The 18,278-nt window shown below is 42.1% G+C and overlaps 1 protein-coding gene across 1 annotated transcript in view; it reads right to left on the reverse strand.

The window, feature by feature from the left end:
* Window positions 1-18,278, reverse strand: part of LOC119448560 (kinesin-like protein KIF3A) — a 60,401-nt gene that overhangs the window by 24,490 nt on the left and 17,633 nt on the right. The window contains exons 12-15 of the mRNA XM_037711793.2: window positions 16,626-16,806; window positions 13,532-13,768; window positions 12,137-12,259; window positions 7,252-7,379 (exon numbers count right to left, since the gene is read on the reverse strand). Of these exons, the coding sequence (XP_037567721.1) occupies window positions 7,252-7,379; window positions 12,137-12,259; window positions 13,532-13,768; window positions 16,626-16,806 (669 nt within the window). The remainder of the gene's footprint in view (window positions 1-7,251; window positions 7,380-12,136; window positions 12,260-13,531; window positions 13,769-16,625; window positions 16,807-18,278) is intronic.

Genomic DNA, 18,278 nt, shown 5'->3' on the forward strand with positions numbered 1-18,278 from the left:
AAGAAAGAAACCAGAAGACAAAGTTCCAACAAACATGCAAATTTGGAAATCGAACCCACGACCTCTCGGTCCGCGACGATAGATCGCCGAGCGTTTAACCCATTGCGCCACAAACGCATTTGCAGAGAGCTACACAGACGCGCCTTATATATCTAACACTCCTCCGTGTACCCGCGCTCTTGCTCGGGGCGGTGCCGCGCCTACGAGCAGAAAGAGAAGTACTGCTTATGACACTAACGCGCACCGACAGTGAACGCTTCGGTGGTCTCAGCACTACGACGCCTCGATGCCAGCATTCGAAGGGACGCTGGCATCAAGAAGCACTACAACGCCACCTAGGTGGCGTTGGTAGTGGCGTTCACCGTACTCAGCACAGCGGAGCGTGGCCTCCGCAATTAGCTCTGAAAATGTTCTGAAGTTGATTCGCGGAGGCTGCAATTACGACGCGCTGTACGCGCTGATTTGACTCGGTGACGATTCAGTTACGTGCTTTGTCTTGCGCGTTGTATTAGTGTGTCAGTTACGTGCTTCGTCTTTCGCGTTGTGCTAGCGTGTGCAGCGTAGTGCAGCTTCCATATGCACGACGGTTGCTCATGGTCATCGACGTTGGTAGTCGTGATGGAGGAGACGTGCCACCAGGCGTCAGCGTGGGTGCATCAACACCTAAGGGCGCTTTAGCCACAAAACACCAATAGACATTATATATCAATGTGCAATAAACATTACACTACTTCTGTGAAGACACGTTTCACTTTCGTGTTCTATACCGATTCCTATATAAGAGGGATCAACCACATTTTTTTCGGAAACTGTCCAACGCAGGATGTTTTTCGCGGCGGGAACACCAAGAAATACGAGCGTCTACTGTGCCTGTCATTTTAGGGCGTCAAATAAAAATGTGCGCATAAGACAATATCTGCAACGTCGAGCTTGAAGTTAATGACAAATAAGCCGCCGTGCTTAGAAATGTGACGCAAAAACGAGTACTGTTTGTTTCTTTTTGATACGAAGCACGCTAACAACATATTCCTGGGGTGGTGCGTGCCATTCATTTTTTGGCAGGTGCATCCGTATGCAAACAATCACCTAAACTTTTGCGTTAGTTTGACTCAAGAATTTCATGGGCGTAATCTTTTGTCCAACGACTTTCAATAGCTTTGTACATGACAGTCACATTTCTCATCAGGCCCAATCACGTTAAAAATAAAACTGCATCAAAGAAATTTCTGTCGTGTGATTATAACACTGTTGCAGGTTTAAAATTCGAAAACGTTACGCAGCTCGCACTCCCAAACTTGTGTTGTTCAAATACAAATTACCATAACTTAGTAGGCGATGGTTACAAGCAATTATAGAGTGAAAACTCACCAAATGCTTACCAGTTCTACATACAAGATATTACCAGTTCTTTGAGTCATATAATAGGGATCTAAGGTTTTTTTTTTTTTTTTCCTGTAGCCAACTTAATTTTCCCGACTGTCACTTGAAATTGCCACTTGCATACCAAAAGGGAAATTGTAGCAGCTCATCACTTGGGCTGCCAATCACTAAGTACCCTGCTTTGCTGATCAATTTAGCCAAGTATTGTAGCTGAAGGTTTGATGACAATGACATTGCTGTTTTTGAAGTGCAACTGGCATCTATTGCACTGCATTTTGCCTGGTAATATTACGCTGTTTCCTGTATTGTGTTGCATTGTGTTCTGTAAAATCCGTAACTATAGCGAATGCACATCATTGCTCAGTTCTTTTATTGAGTGATGCTATTTGTGTGTTCTTTTTGTGAGAGATGGTTCTTCTTTGGCTGAGAAAAATACAAACACTGCATTTGTCACAAAGACCACATTCACCTTATAAATTTGCCTGTGAGCAAACTGCTGCAGCAAATAAAAGGGAAAGAGTGATGTGCCCACGTTTGTGTGCATGTATTAAGGAAGCCTGCTCCAGACTCAAGGTAAAGCCACAATAAAATATAACCCTGACTTATTATACCTTTGTAAGAACAGGAAATTTCATTTAGCACCCTTTTAGTGACCCATTCAGTGGCTCTAGCGCAATCCTTTGGTAAAATCGCAGCCTTCTGCTTGCCATAGAAGAAAATAATATGTATATTTCCTCGCAGAAAATTAATTTAATGTGCCTCAAACCATGTCACAAAAAACACTGATTTCCGGCTACATTTGGGCTACTTAAGATTTTCATTTTGGCTACTGTTGGGCTACTACAAAGGCTAATTTGGCGATCTGTGGTTGGAGCGATGCTGGTAACCTGTTCCTAGAGCAATTTTCTCTTTCTTTTTTTTAATTATTATTTTTTATTCACTTATTATTATTTTTTCAATGCCTGCTACACAAATCATGAAAAGCTGTTATTCAGGACGCACATGGTAGAACTCCAAGCAGCATTAGCAAAGAGCCTGCCATTATTAAATACAAGCAAGCCTGTGTCTGTTGGACTGCACACTGCTGATATAACATGCAGGGTAGCCTGCAGAAGAGAACAGATAGCAGGCACATTCAGCATCCCTAGGAGGTGCTGTAAGAATTGAAGCCTGCATGTTGCACAGAACATGCTTCTGAGTACTTGCTTGTGCATCTCTGAGGCTGTGTCTGCCTGGGTAACTATTAATCTGAAATAAAAACTTCAAAAGAGCCCGCCTTCTCCCTTTTAATGTTTGAATAAACGTATGTGGTATGGTGTAAACGTAATGTGTGCATGTAATGTCACATGAAGGTTTAGGAATGCATTTATTTGCAAAGCATAAATAGCTTACAGTAAAGACAGTAAAAAATACTTACAACATACTTCACAACAAAATAAATAACAATAAGAAACAGTAGTAAGTTCCCGTTCAAAGTACCTCTATACTGCAATTATACTCACGGACAACTTTCTGTGGCAGTAAAGGGAAAGCTACAGGGCCTGGGCTTCCGCAAATGCCCTACCACGGCAAGAAGTGTGGCAGCATTTGACAGTGCGTTTGGTTTCTTGAAACGACAATGAATCAGCGTAGCTCTCATTGTGATGCTTTTGCATCTGTCCAATGCATTTGCAAGAGAAAAGTGGAAAATATGTCAAATTTAACACTCACTTGGTGTACTTTGTCTCATTTTGCTGTTGTACATAAACTGTCTATGTTTTCTCATCTCTAAACTAATACGGATGAGAATGTGGACTTTTTTTCAGACTTGCTTTTGCTTGTGTGCATTTCACCAACGTAGCTTTTCTTTCGTTGACAAAGAAAGTTGTCTGCACTCTGTAAATTGTTTTCTGCAATCCACCTCACCGGTTGTGCAACTGTTTTGATAAGTTAACAAACACTTACAAGAAAGCTTAAATTAACATTTATATGCACTGAAATATAAATTATTGAACTAACAATAGAGGAGCATTAAACATTTTGTCACGGGTGTTATTGCACGTGCAGCAGAGCATCAAACATAAATGGGTAATATCTTTGTTCTTTGGTGAAGTTCAACATGAGAAACTTTCTGACGTGCTAAAAGAAATAAGGCAACAGACTGCACCGTAAGCATGCAAATGTTTGAAAGTAATTGTTCACACTTAGGAATCAGTTGAAAATTAAGTTATGCTTCGTGTTCCCTCACCAGATACAGCACAGGGTGTTCCAGCTGAAGCATGCGAAAATTTTTATAAATAGGGCATGCGGATACTTTTGAAGGCATGAAATGTTAGACACCCACAAGTGACACAGACCTATTGGTAGGATGTCAAATGCGCCAAACATGCAAATATAATTTCCCATCACACTGACCAAAAGCTGCAACTTTCAGGTTATGAGTGAGCTAATTGCACCCGATAAAATCAGAACCTGCACGCCAAAGTTGATCAGTTGCCTAATCACTGCGCCGAGGCATCATTATTATGCACACCACTGCAGTTAAAGTGATGACGACACACCCCACCGCAATTTCGCAAGCCTAATCACAATTATCTTCAAACAACTCAAATGAAACACCCCGTAGCGTTAATGTCATGGCCACCATCAGCAAGATATAAAACCTCAAGTTCACTGAATATAACAGCGCATCTTACCAGTGCTGGCACTTACAGAATGAATCACAAGAAGGCTTCTAGTGCTCCCAAACCAATCACATCATGCCCCTAGAAAATTTAATAACTCTATAAACACACAATACATAAACATATAGCACAAAAAGTATTTACACACATTAATAAATAAACAATCATCAATAAATATGAGAGCTGCTCATTCTACATCATAAGACTTTTTAAAAAGAATGAGAGATGTTTTTTCTTTTCACAGTAATTGTTTTTTTTTTCCATGCAGTAACTGAATACATACATTAGTTAATTGCACTTTGCCCTGTATTGTTCAATAATTTATTTCAGAAAGTCCATTATGCAGCGCTTGAAGCTAAGTAAAGTCAAATCCCAAGACTTGGATTCTCAGCTTGCTCACATACTATACAAGAACAAAAGGTGCTCATGTAAGAACAAAACTCATGTAAAGTTAGCTACTTAGCACAGAGAATTACACACATACTATCATGCCAGAACAAAATACCAACATGAGAAGGCAAACTGGCTATGCCACATCATTTATATGCAAATCTGAAATGTGGGGATGTTAAAATTGCCATCAAATTTCACTGTAGTACGAAGCTACAAAGGAAACCCATCCCAGTTTCTCAGAAAAAAAAAAAAAAAGAAAGCTTTGCAGTTAAAGAAAAATTAATTCTGGTCCAAGAACTATTTTTTTAAAGCGAAGCTTACTTTGCTTTTTCCTGGGGTTTGGCATTCACTGTCATTTTCTCAATAGATATCATCATCATCAGCAGCAGCAGCAGCAGCCTATTTTTATGTCCACTGCAGGACGAAGGTCTCTCCCTGCAATCTCCAATTACCCCTGTCTTGCGCTAGATGATTCCAATTTCCCTGCAGATTTCCTAATTTCATCACCCCACCTAGTTTTCTGCCGTCCTCGACTGCGCTTCCCTTCTCTTGGCACCCATTCTGTAATTCGAATGGTCCACCAGTTATCTACCCGGGTGTGAGCCCAAATAGACAACTTGCTGCTGGCTGCTGTGTCTGGCCTACTAGACAACTCGGGTCACTGGATGTGTGTCCATTCTTGGCTAATCCCCGAATGGATGCGCCACTTTGGCATATGTGTCATACTTTTCTGTGCGTACACCTTTTATCAACATTCTTCCCTCGACAACCATCATACATCGCATCATGTCACTTAGTTCCAACATTGTGTTGGATCTTTGTGCTTTTCTGTAACTGTGAAGCATTTATTATGAGAAACCATTGTGGTTTTTTGTGCTACTCTCCTTTTGGTTTCCTTTGTGGCTTTGTGCTACTCCCAGGTGAATGACAATTTTTTTTCCTTTTGAGAGGACTAACCAGAAGGTATGCTTCTCTTTGCACATTTACCAGCATGAGTGAGAATAGTGCAATTGTTTTCACATGCTCTTAGTTTTTGTGCTAGGTTGCACCACAGTCACACACTGTCCATTTTGAAACTGTACAATTAAGCACAAAGAGATGTTCCAATTTGCTTTTTCCCATTCAGGTTTAATTCTGGCATGATTGTATTACAAGCACAGCGCATGCTTCCACATTCATGTTTCCCTGTCACAACTACATTACGTAGGCCCTCACTCAGAAAGCATGGAAAATGCGAGGCAATGCAATACTACTCCTAGACAACGCCGTTGCATAATATTGGTAAGCTTGGCAAGCTTGGTAATATCGGAAAGCTTAGCAGTGACAATGGCACTAGAGAGCTTAAGCTGCTGTACACTCTGCCCCAATATGAAAGATAGTACCTAATCTGTGTCCTAACACCGATTCCTGTAAATGTAATAGTAGTCCAAACCTCCTTTACTGCTATAATGCTGTAAAGTCTTATGTTGAAGAACTGCCCTTATGGAACTTTTTAAAATTATTTCAGCACAGCAACAAGACAAATAATTGGCTTTACACTAAAATTTGCTGTTCCCTTTCATATTTGTGCACCGTGTGCGTATATTGTCGCTTCCTGAATACCAAAGATGTAGACAAGAACAGCCGCACTGGAGTTGGCATCTTGTGACACTGTGTTCAACTAGCACATGCGGAATGCTTATTACAGTGAATGACTGTGCTCTACTTAGTTGCTGGGACAAAGGTGATGGATTAAAATAAAATAAAATTGTCAGGTTTAACGTCGAAGCATATGGGCAACGAAGGGCGCCGTAGTGGATGGCTCCAGATTAGTTATGACCACCTGTGGTTCTTTACCATGCACTAAAATCATGGTACTACATCAGTGTTTTTGCATTCCACCTCCGTCACAATGCAACTACAGTGGCTGGGAATCCAACCCACTACCTCATGCCCAGCATCAAAATGCCATAACCACTGAGCATTCCAGCAGGTCAAAAGGTGTTGGCAGAAACATAACCTGAATAATACATGTCTGCCTCTTCTCTTCCTCCTTTTCAATGACGAGACTTGTGCAACACAAGAATGTTTCCCAACTCACATGGTTGAAGAGTGTCAAGAGATGTAGCCGCCAGTGCTGGTACTCCTGTCTATACCTCTGGTGTTCCACAAGGAGTACACAATACGTATACGCTGTGCTATAAAAGTCCCCATTCATACTTAACATCAGGCTTGGTTCGTGGTTAAGCTAAAACGACAAAGCGTGACAACACGCACAAAGAAAGGAAGGAGAGCAGTGCCCTTTCTTTCTTTCTATCTGTGTCGTTCTCTGTTGCACTGTAGCCCCAAGTTGGAACATCAACTAAAGCACGTAGATTATTTCCACTGGCACGGCAGCTGGTGGAGTATCCACCGCGAACTCAGTGAGCGCAAGTGACACAGCTCTTGCCTGAGCATGAAGACAGGCATGAATATGAAACGATGTGGCCACTGGGACTAAGCTTGGGACAGGCTTCCAGAGGAAACTCCACAATGATCCCTGCAAGCATAAAGAAAAAGAAGTCTCAAACTTCTGAATCTGAGCATCCCAAATTTACAAAACCTTATTTCTCTCCATTGAAAAGCTGAGACAAACATTCATTGTCATATTAGAGCACAAATATTATCAACTAACACAAAAGACTTCATGAGGCAGACTATGGCTACTGCTTATATTTAAAGCAAACACTATGCTAAAATAAAGTGAAGCAGTAACAGTCAAAATCAGACTGCGCACAGGAAATGCACAATGGGTGAGGGCTTCAGCCACTTGCCACAAAAGGACAGTTGAACTTGCCTGCGAGAGGACTTTGGACGAGAGGTCTTTGGACGGGCTGACTTTCTTCCTGATCGGTGTCGGCCGGGCATCTGCAGCCCATCCGGAGAGTAGCTCAAGTACACATGAGATAAGTCCAGATCAGATTTCTGTAACCATATGCAAGCAGAAAGAGAGTTAAACTCCACAAAGTCAATGGTAAAATGGTGCTTTTAGTTGTACACTGTTGAAGTATTGGCAACTAATCCTGTCTACTTGTGTAATAGTATGAACAAAATTTTCATATGCATATGGCAGTGATGGAAGCGGCACTTGGCCTTGTGGAGCAGCTTTCGGAGCAGGAAATATTGCAGTTCGGAGCAGATATATATGCTTTCGAAGCAAAAAAATTTGCTGTTTGCAGCAAGCAAACAATACTTTAGAGCATTAACTTATTGCTGTGGTGCAAAAAGGAAGCTCTGTATAAGTTAGCACTTTCTGAAGCATTGCATTCAATATGTATTACACTAAGATGCAAGTATTATTCTTCCAACTTGCTGTTCCATTTTTTTATTATTATATAAGATGAAGATAAATGCAAATTTAACCCTAATTCATAGTTAATTCCCCCCAAGCCGTCCTCAGCTTCATCATCCATTTCATCCGCTAAACAAGTTGAATATGTACAGCCACCCAATACTTTAATGATATGGTGCAAGCGCTGTATCCTCCCTAGCGCATTACTTTTAATGCGAAAGGATAAGCTTATGCTAGTCACAGCGCATGGTCTTCTAAGCTGTTCCATGCAAGGCGCTGACCAGGGGTGTAGCCAGAAATTTTTTTTCTGGGGGAGTTCACCGGCCTGACCGAAGGGGGGGCAAGCGTCTACTTTCCTCTACGTGACGTGATTGATAACAAATATCGGTAGTTTAAGCAGACTCTATACATGTATATCAAAGACATGGGACCCCCCCCCTGCGTGTGCATGTGCTTGTGCAAAAATTAAGTAAAAGGTAAAGTAAGCTCAGTAAAATACCGTAAGTACGACATGTACGGTGGGCGTTTGGAGCAACGGTCTCTCATCGCGCCACTGAATGGACCAGTCTTCGAAAACGCATCATTGAGACGACCCGCCCGATCGAAGAAGACATCATTAATTGTTAATCTCCGTTAAGCGCAGATGGCGTTGTCCTCGTCGGGGCGAAGTGCGTTTAACAAGTCAAGGACGGCTATACACATGAAAATGCATGTGTGACTAGGCTATACCTACTCCCATAGCAATAGCTTGTTCGCTGCGTCTTTGCGCTACAAAACTTAAATACGCGCAAAAGCGCGTAATGCTTTTTTTTTTTTTTCGAAGCTTTCGTAGCCCTGCTCCCTCATACGAGAGGGTTGCATTTCCTGCGGCAAGTGCATGGGCCGCTGTGTCTTCCGCTGTGTGCGAGCGTGCAGCCGTCATTTGCCTTTACGTCAACAGATTCAGAATTGTACAGAATATTTCACCGCACAGCATAAATATGGCATGTGTACGCATTTTAAGTAGTGCGTGCAACTCATTTCTGCTTCACTTACGCTGGTGCAAACAGGAAGCGGCCTTGTACCTCACAGAATCACGACTGAATGGTGTAGTAGTGATGCCGGAATTAACTCCGGTCTTGTTCAGTGCATAGTGCACATAATAAATTTTTCAGGACGCGTGAACTCCGACGAGAACTGTTTCTTGAGAAGAGTTTACTTACGCTGTACTGAGCACAGCAATAATCTGTGACAAACACCGTGACAGTTTTTTCCATATGCAGACATGATTCGCTATAAATTACCAACCCAAACGGAAGCGCATAGTAGCACTGGTTTCTTGAATTATGTCAGCGCGCAGCGACGAGAACAAAGGGGGGGGGGTTGAACCCCCAACCCCCCCCCCCCCTGGCTAGCGCCCCTGGTGCTGATGCAATATCTGGTTGGTGCTCACGCAATATTATTAAAAAATTGGGTGGCCGTACTATATCGACACTATATATCACTACTATTAAAATTACTAGCTTAGTGAGTTCGTAGCTGATCAGAAGTACAATTAAGCAGCGCAAATCCAGATGGAACAGAAATAAGGACACTATTTTTATTGTTGTCCTTGCAAGTATAGATCCAATAGCATCTTTGCTGTGTGGCTTGTGCGTCTGTGTCTACTTCCTTGTCCCGCTTTCAAACTTTTTTCCATGTCCAGGCTGCCTCGTCGTAATAAAATGCTCTTATGCACTTGTGCACATGCCACTAAGCAACTGCAAAGAAAGCACGCTGAGCAGCTGTGCCCTTACAATCGTGCACTACCTTAATTACATAACATAATTATTATTGCACAATTATGTGGGCACTCCAGGCGAATGATCACCGTCAGCATCGCCCTGAGGTTCGTTATAATGTCCAAGTGCGATAAGATTGCAGCCGTGCACCGTATGCTGTAGTTGCAAGAGAAAGCGTGCGAGGGTGAGTTGAGAAGGATGGTTGCTTGATGCACGGTGTCTTCTTGCGTGCACGAAATATACCAAATTATTCAGATATTCGAAGCAGGTGCATGTCAGCGCAGGCCTGGTGCAATGCATGCGATAAACAACAATTTGGTGCACCATCTAGCAGAATTTCCTTTACGGCACAGTTTGATACAATTGATGCAACACTTCCATCACTGATGCTATAGGCACACTGCTACAGGTGCACACAATTCATGAGGGATTCTGATCCTAAAATTGTACCATTTACAAGAAAGGACAACTATTGTGGTGCAAAGAGAAAACAAATTGGGCAGATTCCACACACTACGAATCGGTGTAAGGAAGCTCTCCAATCCACACTGCCACAACGACCAACCAAGCACTGCTGCATCATGCCACCCAAGGTGCATGTGCTATCTCCGCTCTGCTGCTGCAGCCTGATAATGCCATCGGTTATGCCAACCAATCAGTACTGTGCCCTCCCCACACCCTATGACATTGTTCCTTGCAGCAACCCATCAATGTATGTTACCTCTCCTTTTGCTTTGCTCCTCTGAGCACCACCCCTCTCCACCTCCTCACTGGCCGCACCCTCCCTTTCACAGTCCAACCATCTCCGACCATAGCATCTAACTCTGTCAGATGCCACAAAGAAAGCTTCACTTTAAAGGCAACCTCTGCTGTAAACCTAGTAATGCGGAAAAGTAATCTCTGCAGTAACTCAGTCTAACCACTAATCACATCACCAAAACCCTTTTGAGTTCACAAATAAATGTTTGCTTTAGGGAAAGAGAGAAACTCTTTATTGAAGTCAACTAGTGTTGATTTAATAAATGGGCGTTAACAACTAGTGTTGACAACGCCCATTGAAATGCAGAGAATTCTGCCGGTGTATATGTAGACGCCTACATGCTACTCTGCATAGGGAAGGAGATAAGGGACAGAGCGGCCCTAGGAGAAGGAGGGCGGGAAAGGAAAACTGAAAAAAGCAAGACGATACATGACCATAGTATGTACAGGAGAGACAAAGGTAATAGTGTTGATGTAAACAGGCTAGAGTGTGTGAATTTAGCCAATGTCTTGAAGGAATATGTTGAAAGAATATCTTGAAAAGCAGAGCTCATTTTACTTAAATAACAAGCCCTTTCGTCACTGTAGCCTGGAAATTCCAACAAATGTGTTACGAAATTTCTAACATACCGACGGTTATCACAGTAAAGGTTCGTGGTCAGTCCATAACAGCACAGGTAGCGATTGGTGAATGCAGCGGTCAGACAAAGTCGATACACTGCCTCAAGGTGATGGCGAAGCTGATGTGGAAGTCTTGATTTTTAAGACGGGGTCAATTGTGTGGAGAAAGTGATGTTGAAAAGTTATGAAATGGTGGTTGACTGTGGCAACCAGCATGCTACAACAAGTTTAAAGGGACACTAAAGGCAAATACTAAGTCGACGTGGATTGTTTAACTACCATTCCATAAACATTGCAATGCTTGTTTCATGCCAAGAAAAGACTTAGTTTACGGAAAAATTGCATCTGAAGGGTCCAAATACTTTATTGCAATTTAAATCTCCCACCACCCAACCGGGGAGTGATGACGCTGCATATGCCATCACCGCCCTTTGCTGTCGTCGGTGAGTAAAATGGCACACGACAGACAGCGGTACAGTTTTTTTTTGCACAAATTGCGAACATGCAGCCAAAAAGAAACTGAGCCAAGATGGAGCAGTGGATTTGCTGCTGCAGCTGCTTTTGGTCAAGTGGCGTGCGCTGTTCGGGCATCCCACGACATCACATGGAAGTAGAATGCTCTGCTACTTGCAGTTCGAGCGAGTTTTGCGAGCCAGCGATACCAGCGCAGCACTACGCGATAACGAAACTACTGAAACGCAAAGTGTGGGCGATGCAGAGTCGAGCGAAAACGAAACCTATTGACCGCCCGCATCATTTTCAAGGCTAATTTCGACGAGTTTCCTTTTCTAAAAATGGAATAGAACTGGAGAAGTAGCATTTTCTTTTGTCTTATGATGCAATACGATGATGTTTTTATAACGAGTGGATGAGTACTACCGACAGAATTTAAATGAGGAGTGCCCTCACCATCAGACAAGTCCCGGGGGAGTCTTTAATCATATCCTGCACTTACCTCAATTTCTTGATTACTAAGGCTCTTTTGCGATAATATTGACACTTTAGAGATTCTTGAGCACTAATCTGTCACTTTAGCTTGACTTAATATTTGCCTTTAGTATCCCTTTAAGCATATCACCACAATACCTCGGGCAAATAGGTGTCTCTTATATGGCATGGAGAGCTTCCGAGCAATGACACAGCTGGGAGTTAGCGGTTTGTGCAATCGCATTATTTACATGGTTATGCACATCGCACTTAAGCGTTAATGTCACACTTGTTCCCAAAACTAGCCAACAGAAGGCACTGACCTCATGAAGATTGCCAACATCAGGAGAACTCTGTTTGCACATGTTGTTTCCCGTGTATGCGATGCACTTCAGCTGCCACTCTCCGGTGTCTTCATTCCACTGGACACACCTCTCTAAGAGCTCCTGTGTTGTTGAACAGTTGAACCAAGAACTTATTGCTAAACTGTTATGACAACTTGCGACTAAAAAGAAGTGAATTGAGAACTCTAGTGGAATATTTGATTCAATTTGCAGTTGAAAACATTTGACAGGAATATGCACTGGCTAAATAAAACCCAGAACTTTAAAAAACAAGTAAACAGCCATAACACTTTCCTGCGTCGAAAATTAAACCTCAGCATCCCTCATTATTTACAATAATGATGAGAGGTACTTGGAGAAAATGTACAATAACTGACAACTTAAGATTTCAGTAACAGCTCTAATCAGACAGTTTCCTTGCAAATAAATGTTATTCCTGTCTCTTTTCCAATAAGACAAAGTGCAGCCACACCTCAAAATGTCCTTTAATGTTTCATCACACAAACATGACCAGTGAAGCCAAGTCCACGAATTAAATTGTCCAATGAGAAAAGCACACAAGGATGCGGGCAAACAATGTCCCTGATGTCATGCGAGTCCAGCTTGCATCATCTACACTCGTGAACTATTAATTTTTAATCATACTAGTACACTTTACGACTGTGGCCGCAGTACACTTAAAACTGCATTGATCACCGTAATAAGGTAGAAATTGTTTCGTGTTACACTTCAATCAATTTACATGATTTCAGTCCTTAATTCCCCGTGCATCCCCAGGAATGGAACTACCTTTCCCTCGAATGTCGTAGCCATGATAACAAACATTTTCGTAAAATGTAGCTTAACATTGAACATTTAACATCAGATCACATACATGTTTACGCTAACTCACTGTACCTGTTTTATTTTGTTGTTTTGTTACCACTACCCTCATTAGAGCCATAGGACACCGAGCGTAACATAAATCAAATAATAAATAAGAATATGACATGGTTGTTGTTGCTCACCAACCTGTGACATACAATTTGTTTGCAGAAACCAAGAACAAACCCTTTTGTCACCCCCATTCCCTATGTTCCATTCCAATATCCCATTTCCATTCCATCCCCATACCTTCAATCAATTCATAGGCACGGTTCTGTTTCTCTGATTAAATGTGACATCACAGGTCCTTATGTAGTGTCATATTGAACGTTGCAGACCACAAGATGCAATCTTGCTGCGAAATCTGGTCGAAAACAAAGCAACGGTAAGTGCAGAACCTTCTTTTAAAGCTTTTAAAATTTAAACACAGGCAACTGTTACAGTAGTACTTTCGCCAAACCAATACATTGAATCCCTACAGAAATGCGAGTACTCAGCAAGCAGACCAACCTGGTACTCTGGCGGGATGAAGGCGTCTATGAGGAGCATGTTGAGCCGCAGTTCCCGACTAAGCTGGCGCACGTTCTCAAGCAGCCCCTCGGCCTCACGCTGGTGCTCCTGACGCAGGTCAGCCATCTCTGCCTTTGCGCTCATCAGCAGAGCCCAGACCTTCTTCAGTTTACGTGTCTTGCCTGCTGCCTCCTCTTGCAGAGTGGAGTATCGCTCCTCCATATCCAGCCGCTCAGCCTACACAGCAGTTCGAGTGTACTCCAAGTTAAAAGCTGGTTCCGCTGCACAGTCACGGCCATACAGAATTTTTAAATCCTGCCAGTCCCAAGTCAATCCACAGATGCCATGACATGTAAAGCCATGGCAGCATATTGAATCATTACGCATTATGCATTTTGGCAAATCATTTTCGTGGAAATCCTTAAGGTGGGGGAAGTTTCACGAAAGGGAATAATAGTTATTCATCTAAGTGTAGTGCGAAGCCACAAAGGAAGCCCATAAGGTTTCTCAGAAAGAAGGCTTCACAATTAAATAAGCATTTGTCCTGTCACATGGACTAAACCCAGGCCTAGCTAGGGCAACGCTTATCCAGGGCAGTTGCTCTACAATCTGAGCCAACCAGGAGACCAGCTGATCATAGAGCAAGGCTTAATTAATGGACAGCGTGAAGCCTAGGGATATTGAATATGGCAAATCAATCTAGCAAAAATCTGAAGGGGGAGGGAATCTCGCAAAAGGAAAAAAAAATGTCATTCACCCAAGATGGGTAGCATAATTGAAGCTTCAAGGTAAATCCATACGAGTTCCTCTAATATGGCTTTCACAGAATACTATACAGTATTCTGTAGGAATCATGCGCCCCAACCCCCTGCTCGAAATTATGTTGCAGTAGTTGACATACATGGTTGATGTCGTTAGATGCTTAAAGAAGACCGTCCCTGAGCATTCACCTGGGCAGTTTGCATACACCACCGTGTTAGGCATATGGATGCAGTGGTGTCACAAGGTTCGCAGAAGTTAACCACAAGATCATCATAATGTTTTTGTAGCGCCCTCTTACATTCTCATAGGCTTACTACACTCTAAAAACAGTTTACATGCTTTTAGGCGTATTTTTCTCCAACTACAATAATCTTTGCTTTTTCTTTCTTTAACACTGTGCGCTCGGTACTTTCACGTCACAAACGGCTTATGCGTTATCAGTGTGACATGGCATCGTGACAAGAAAGTAGTGGACACGAAGTTGACCAGAAAATAAATGCAATCAGGAAGAGATGACGATTATTGTTGTCAGACAAAGATACGCCCCGAAGGGTGTAAACTGCTTTTAAAGTGTACAAAATGCATAGGGATATACAAGAATCTGATAATGTGCCAAAGCTGCCATTATGACTACACTATGGATTCATGCAGGGTTGTTTCTTTTTTTCTTGGGTGTGCATGTTTTTTGTTTTGTTTTTCCTTTTCAGCCTACGACTGACATGAGCAACAAACGTTTTACTGGGATACATCGCTATGGACGTAAAAAAAAAACAAAACGAATGGAACCCAAACATGAACAAGGAAGCGTGTTCTAGTTGTGTCTATTTTACCTCTGCAGCGCTGTATCCCAATTATGCTATTACAACTAGCTCCAACACAAACCTTAATAGACATTCTACACCTGCTACGACCTTTCAAGCAAGGGAAGAGCCAATAACAGTTACTGCAGTAAGCATGAGGCAGCCATTCTACAGTCAATTCTATAACTAAGACCGCCTTTGTCACGCTTAACTTCACTTTTTGGATGATACGCAGCAATCTGGAGAAAAAATTCATGTTTCGTCAGTGAAAAGATTGCATACAATCACATATGACTGTTCAATCTTCCAACCCAAAGCCTTCCCACTGGAGCAGCTCAGCACCCTACAGTGCTTTGCTGTAGACCACAAGGTTGCATAGTCCCACTAGTATTAGGCATGGTAGTCACATTACAACGGCGACGAAGTACAAGAACAACCATGCATTGAGGTTTAAGCCCACCTTAAACAACAGCAGTTAGGCAAATTAATGCAAAGCCCTCCACTAAAGCCTGCTTCATAAGCCCAGGTATAGTTGGCCAACGGGAAGTGTTGCCAACTGTCACTGTTCAGCACCTCTTGGGCTACCAATGTCATTTGAGCTGCCAAGTGGGCAAGAATTGGCTGATGCTTCAGCTGCTCCCACGCCCACCGCCAATCAATGCTCAGTTTCATGAAGCAATCTTCATGGGAACAGAAGTCAAAAGTAAAGCTATCTGTCTTTCTCTTTTCTTTCTTTATCAGGATGCAGTACTTATGACACTCAGTTAAACAATGTGCAAGTGTGCACTCATGGTCAAGAAATTACAGGGCGCGAAACCAATGAAATCATTTGTCTCACAACCTAGGTGCAGGTTCATTATTTGTCAGTACATTGATGAACAAGGACAGTGGACAGAATGTGCCCTGCTCAAAAGCAAATGCTTGGCAAACACGACTAGTTTTCTATCCCAGGCACATGGCACAAAATTCACAGGTGTGCAACAGTGCTTGCACACCCAGCTGCAGGTAATATGTACAAGTTCCCGGCTACATGAAGAGACACTGAGGAAACTACCATATTTTTCAGACTATAGCCTGCACCCGATGCATAGTCAGCAGGGGCAAATTTCTACCTAAAATAATAAAAATTCTTACTTATATAGTCCATAGCCTCTGTATAGTTCACAGGGACAAATTGCAGCTGAAAATAAGTTTTCTTTTTCCTCTTTAGATTGTCCGTAACCAGTATACAGTCAGTTTTTCTGTTTCACCAGAATGCAGTTGATTTTGATATGTGACTTAGCATGATAAAGTTGCAGATGCAGTTGAGCCTAATATTTTTTAGGGTTCCTACAATCTTAAAAGTTATATAATCTATAGTTCGTACCTATAGATAGTCTACATCATGCAAAATTTAAACAATTAAACACGTGTAGTCAGCCAACTATAGTCTGGAAAAATACGGTAAGTTCTTTTTTTACCCCCAAGCTCCACAAGCCTTTGTATTGACACACAACAAATGGTGTTGTTCAAACAAGAAGGAATGCACCTACCTCCTTCTGCTCCAGGGCTTCTCTGAGAGCAGCTTCCTTTCGCTTCCTGTCTTCAAGCTCTCGTGCACTCTCTTCCAAGAGTCGCTCCTGTTCTTCGGCCTTTTGAAGGAGGTTCTCACCTCCGACGATGATCTTCTTTTCGAGCGCATGAAGCTTTTGCATCAAACCTTCCTGCTCTTCTCTGCAAATATAAATCCCCCAGAGATGACCACAGTTTACGAAAGAGTGACTATAGACACCCAGACCCATACAAAAATGATGTCGGTTTTGGTAACATTCTTGCAGTAACTAGGGTGACATGACAGATTGTACTAAAAAACTCAACTCCGAATGCAACTGAACTCAAAGCAACCCAACGGAACACAACTCAAACGCAATTCCCTCAGAAGGGCGAGGAAACGAAACCAGACCTGCCTTCTTTAAAATATGAAAAATGCAGTACGAGCCAGAAAATACTCTAACGGCAGCCAAAATTTCTGCCACTGCTATACATGGGTTCTGTGGATGGGTGGCGCTGCTGCAGGCAGGTCCAAATAATCGAGCGGGTCATAAAAAATCAGGCTCTGAAAAATCTGTCTGCCACGGTATCTGTATCCACATGAAATCAGCTTTGCCCTCAAGCGAACACAAATGAAAAATCACAAATATTTGGGCAGGTCCGAATAATCGTGCAGGTAAAAAAAATTGGGCTCTGAAAAATCTGTCTGCAACAGTATCTGTATTCACATGAAATCAGTTGTGCCCTAAAGCGAACACAAATGAAAAATCGCAAAGTTATTGGTGTCAATGTACGACAATCGTAAACAACCCCTAAAGATTGGGCATTTGACAAGAGTCATAAAAGTTGGCAAGCATAAGAAACCCCTTATTCACCTGCTGGCCGCTACAAATAGATATACGCCTGAATGCAAGTTCTGGTTAAAATTATTTTTAACAGCTAATGCCATTTGTACTGCTTAGATATAGAAAATAATTAAGCAGGTATATCAGTTAAACGTTAACTAAACAATCTTTATTCCAGCAATAAATCTACCAATGTCTTATCAAATATTCTGTCTCAAAATCATTTTACTAACTTCTGTATTCTGTCATGTTCATCTGCCTGAGCTTCCAGTTTTAAGTTCCATTAATGTCATTAATTGATAGAGTTCCATGTCTGAAAGTAACAGCTGGACTATGAGCAACACCACAGCGGTGGGATCCAGATTAATTTTCAAAACCAAATCTACCTAAATCTATACACACAAGTGTTTTCACATTCCAGCATCAGAATGTCGCCATCACAGCTGAGAATTAAACCCATGACGCTGCATTCAGCAGCAGAACGCCATAGTCACTGATGCACCGTGGTAGGTTGTTATACAAACATCACTTGTACCTTTCAACCAAGTCTATCTCTATCTCTATTTATTGCAAATTATGTTCATGCAGTGCACTATACTCACGGAATAATATATGTCAATTTAGGAATAACTAATGCAGCATACTTTTCTTTCCACCATCTCCAATTCGTGTGACATTGGTGTAATTTTGGCTTGCGCACTTAAATCAGAGTTCGCATCACCTTTGGTGACCAGATTCGTAGCAACATCACATGACATTCTTGAGTAATTGTCCTGCGTATTTTAAAATTTCCCTGTAGTGCCTCCTCCC

Source organism: Dermacentor silvarum, chromosome 4, assembly GCF_013339745.2.
Source record: "Dermacentor silvarum isolate Dsil-2018 chromosome 4, BIME_Dsil_1.4, whole genome shotgun sequence".
Classification (NCBI taxonomy): domain Eukaryota; kingdom Metazoa; phylum Arthropoda; class Arachnida; order Ixodida; family Ixodidae; genus Dermacentor; species Dermacentor silvarum.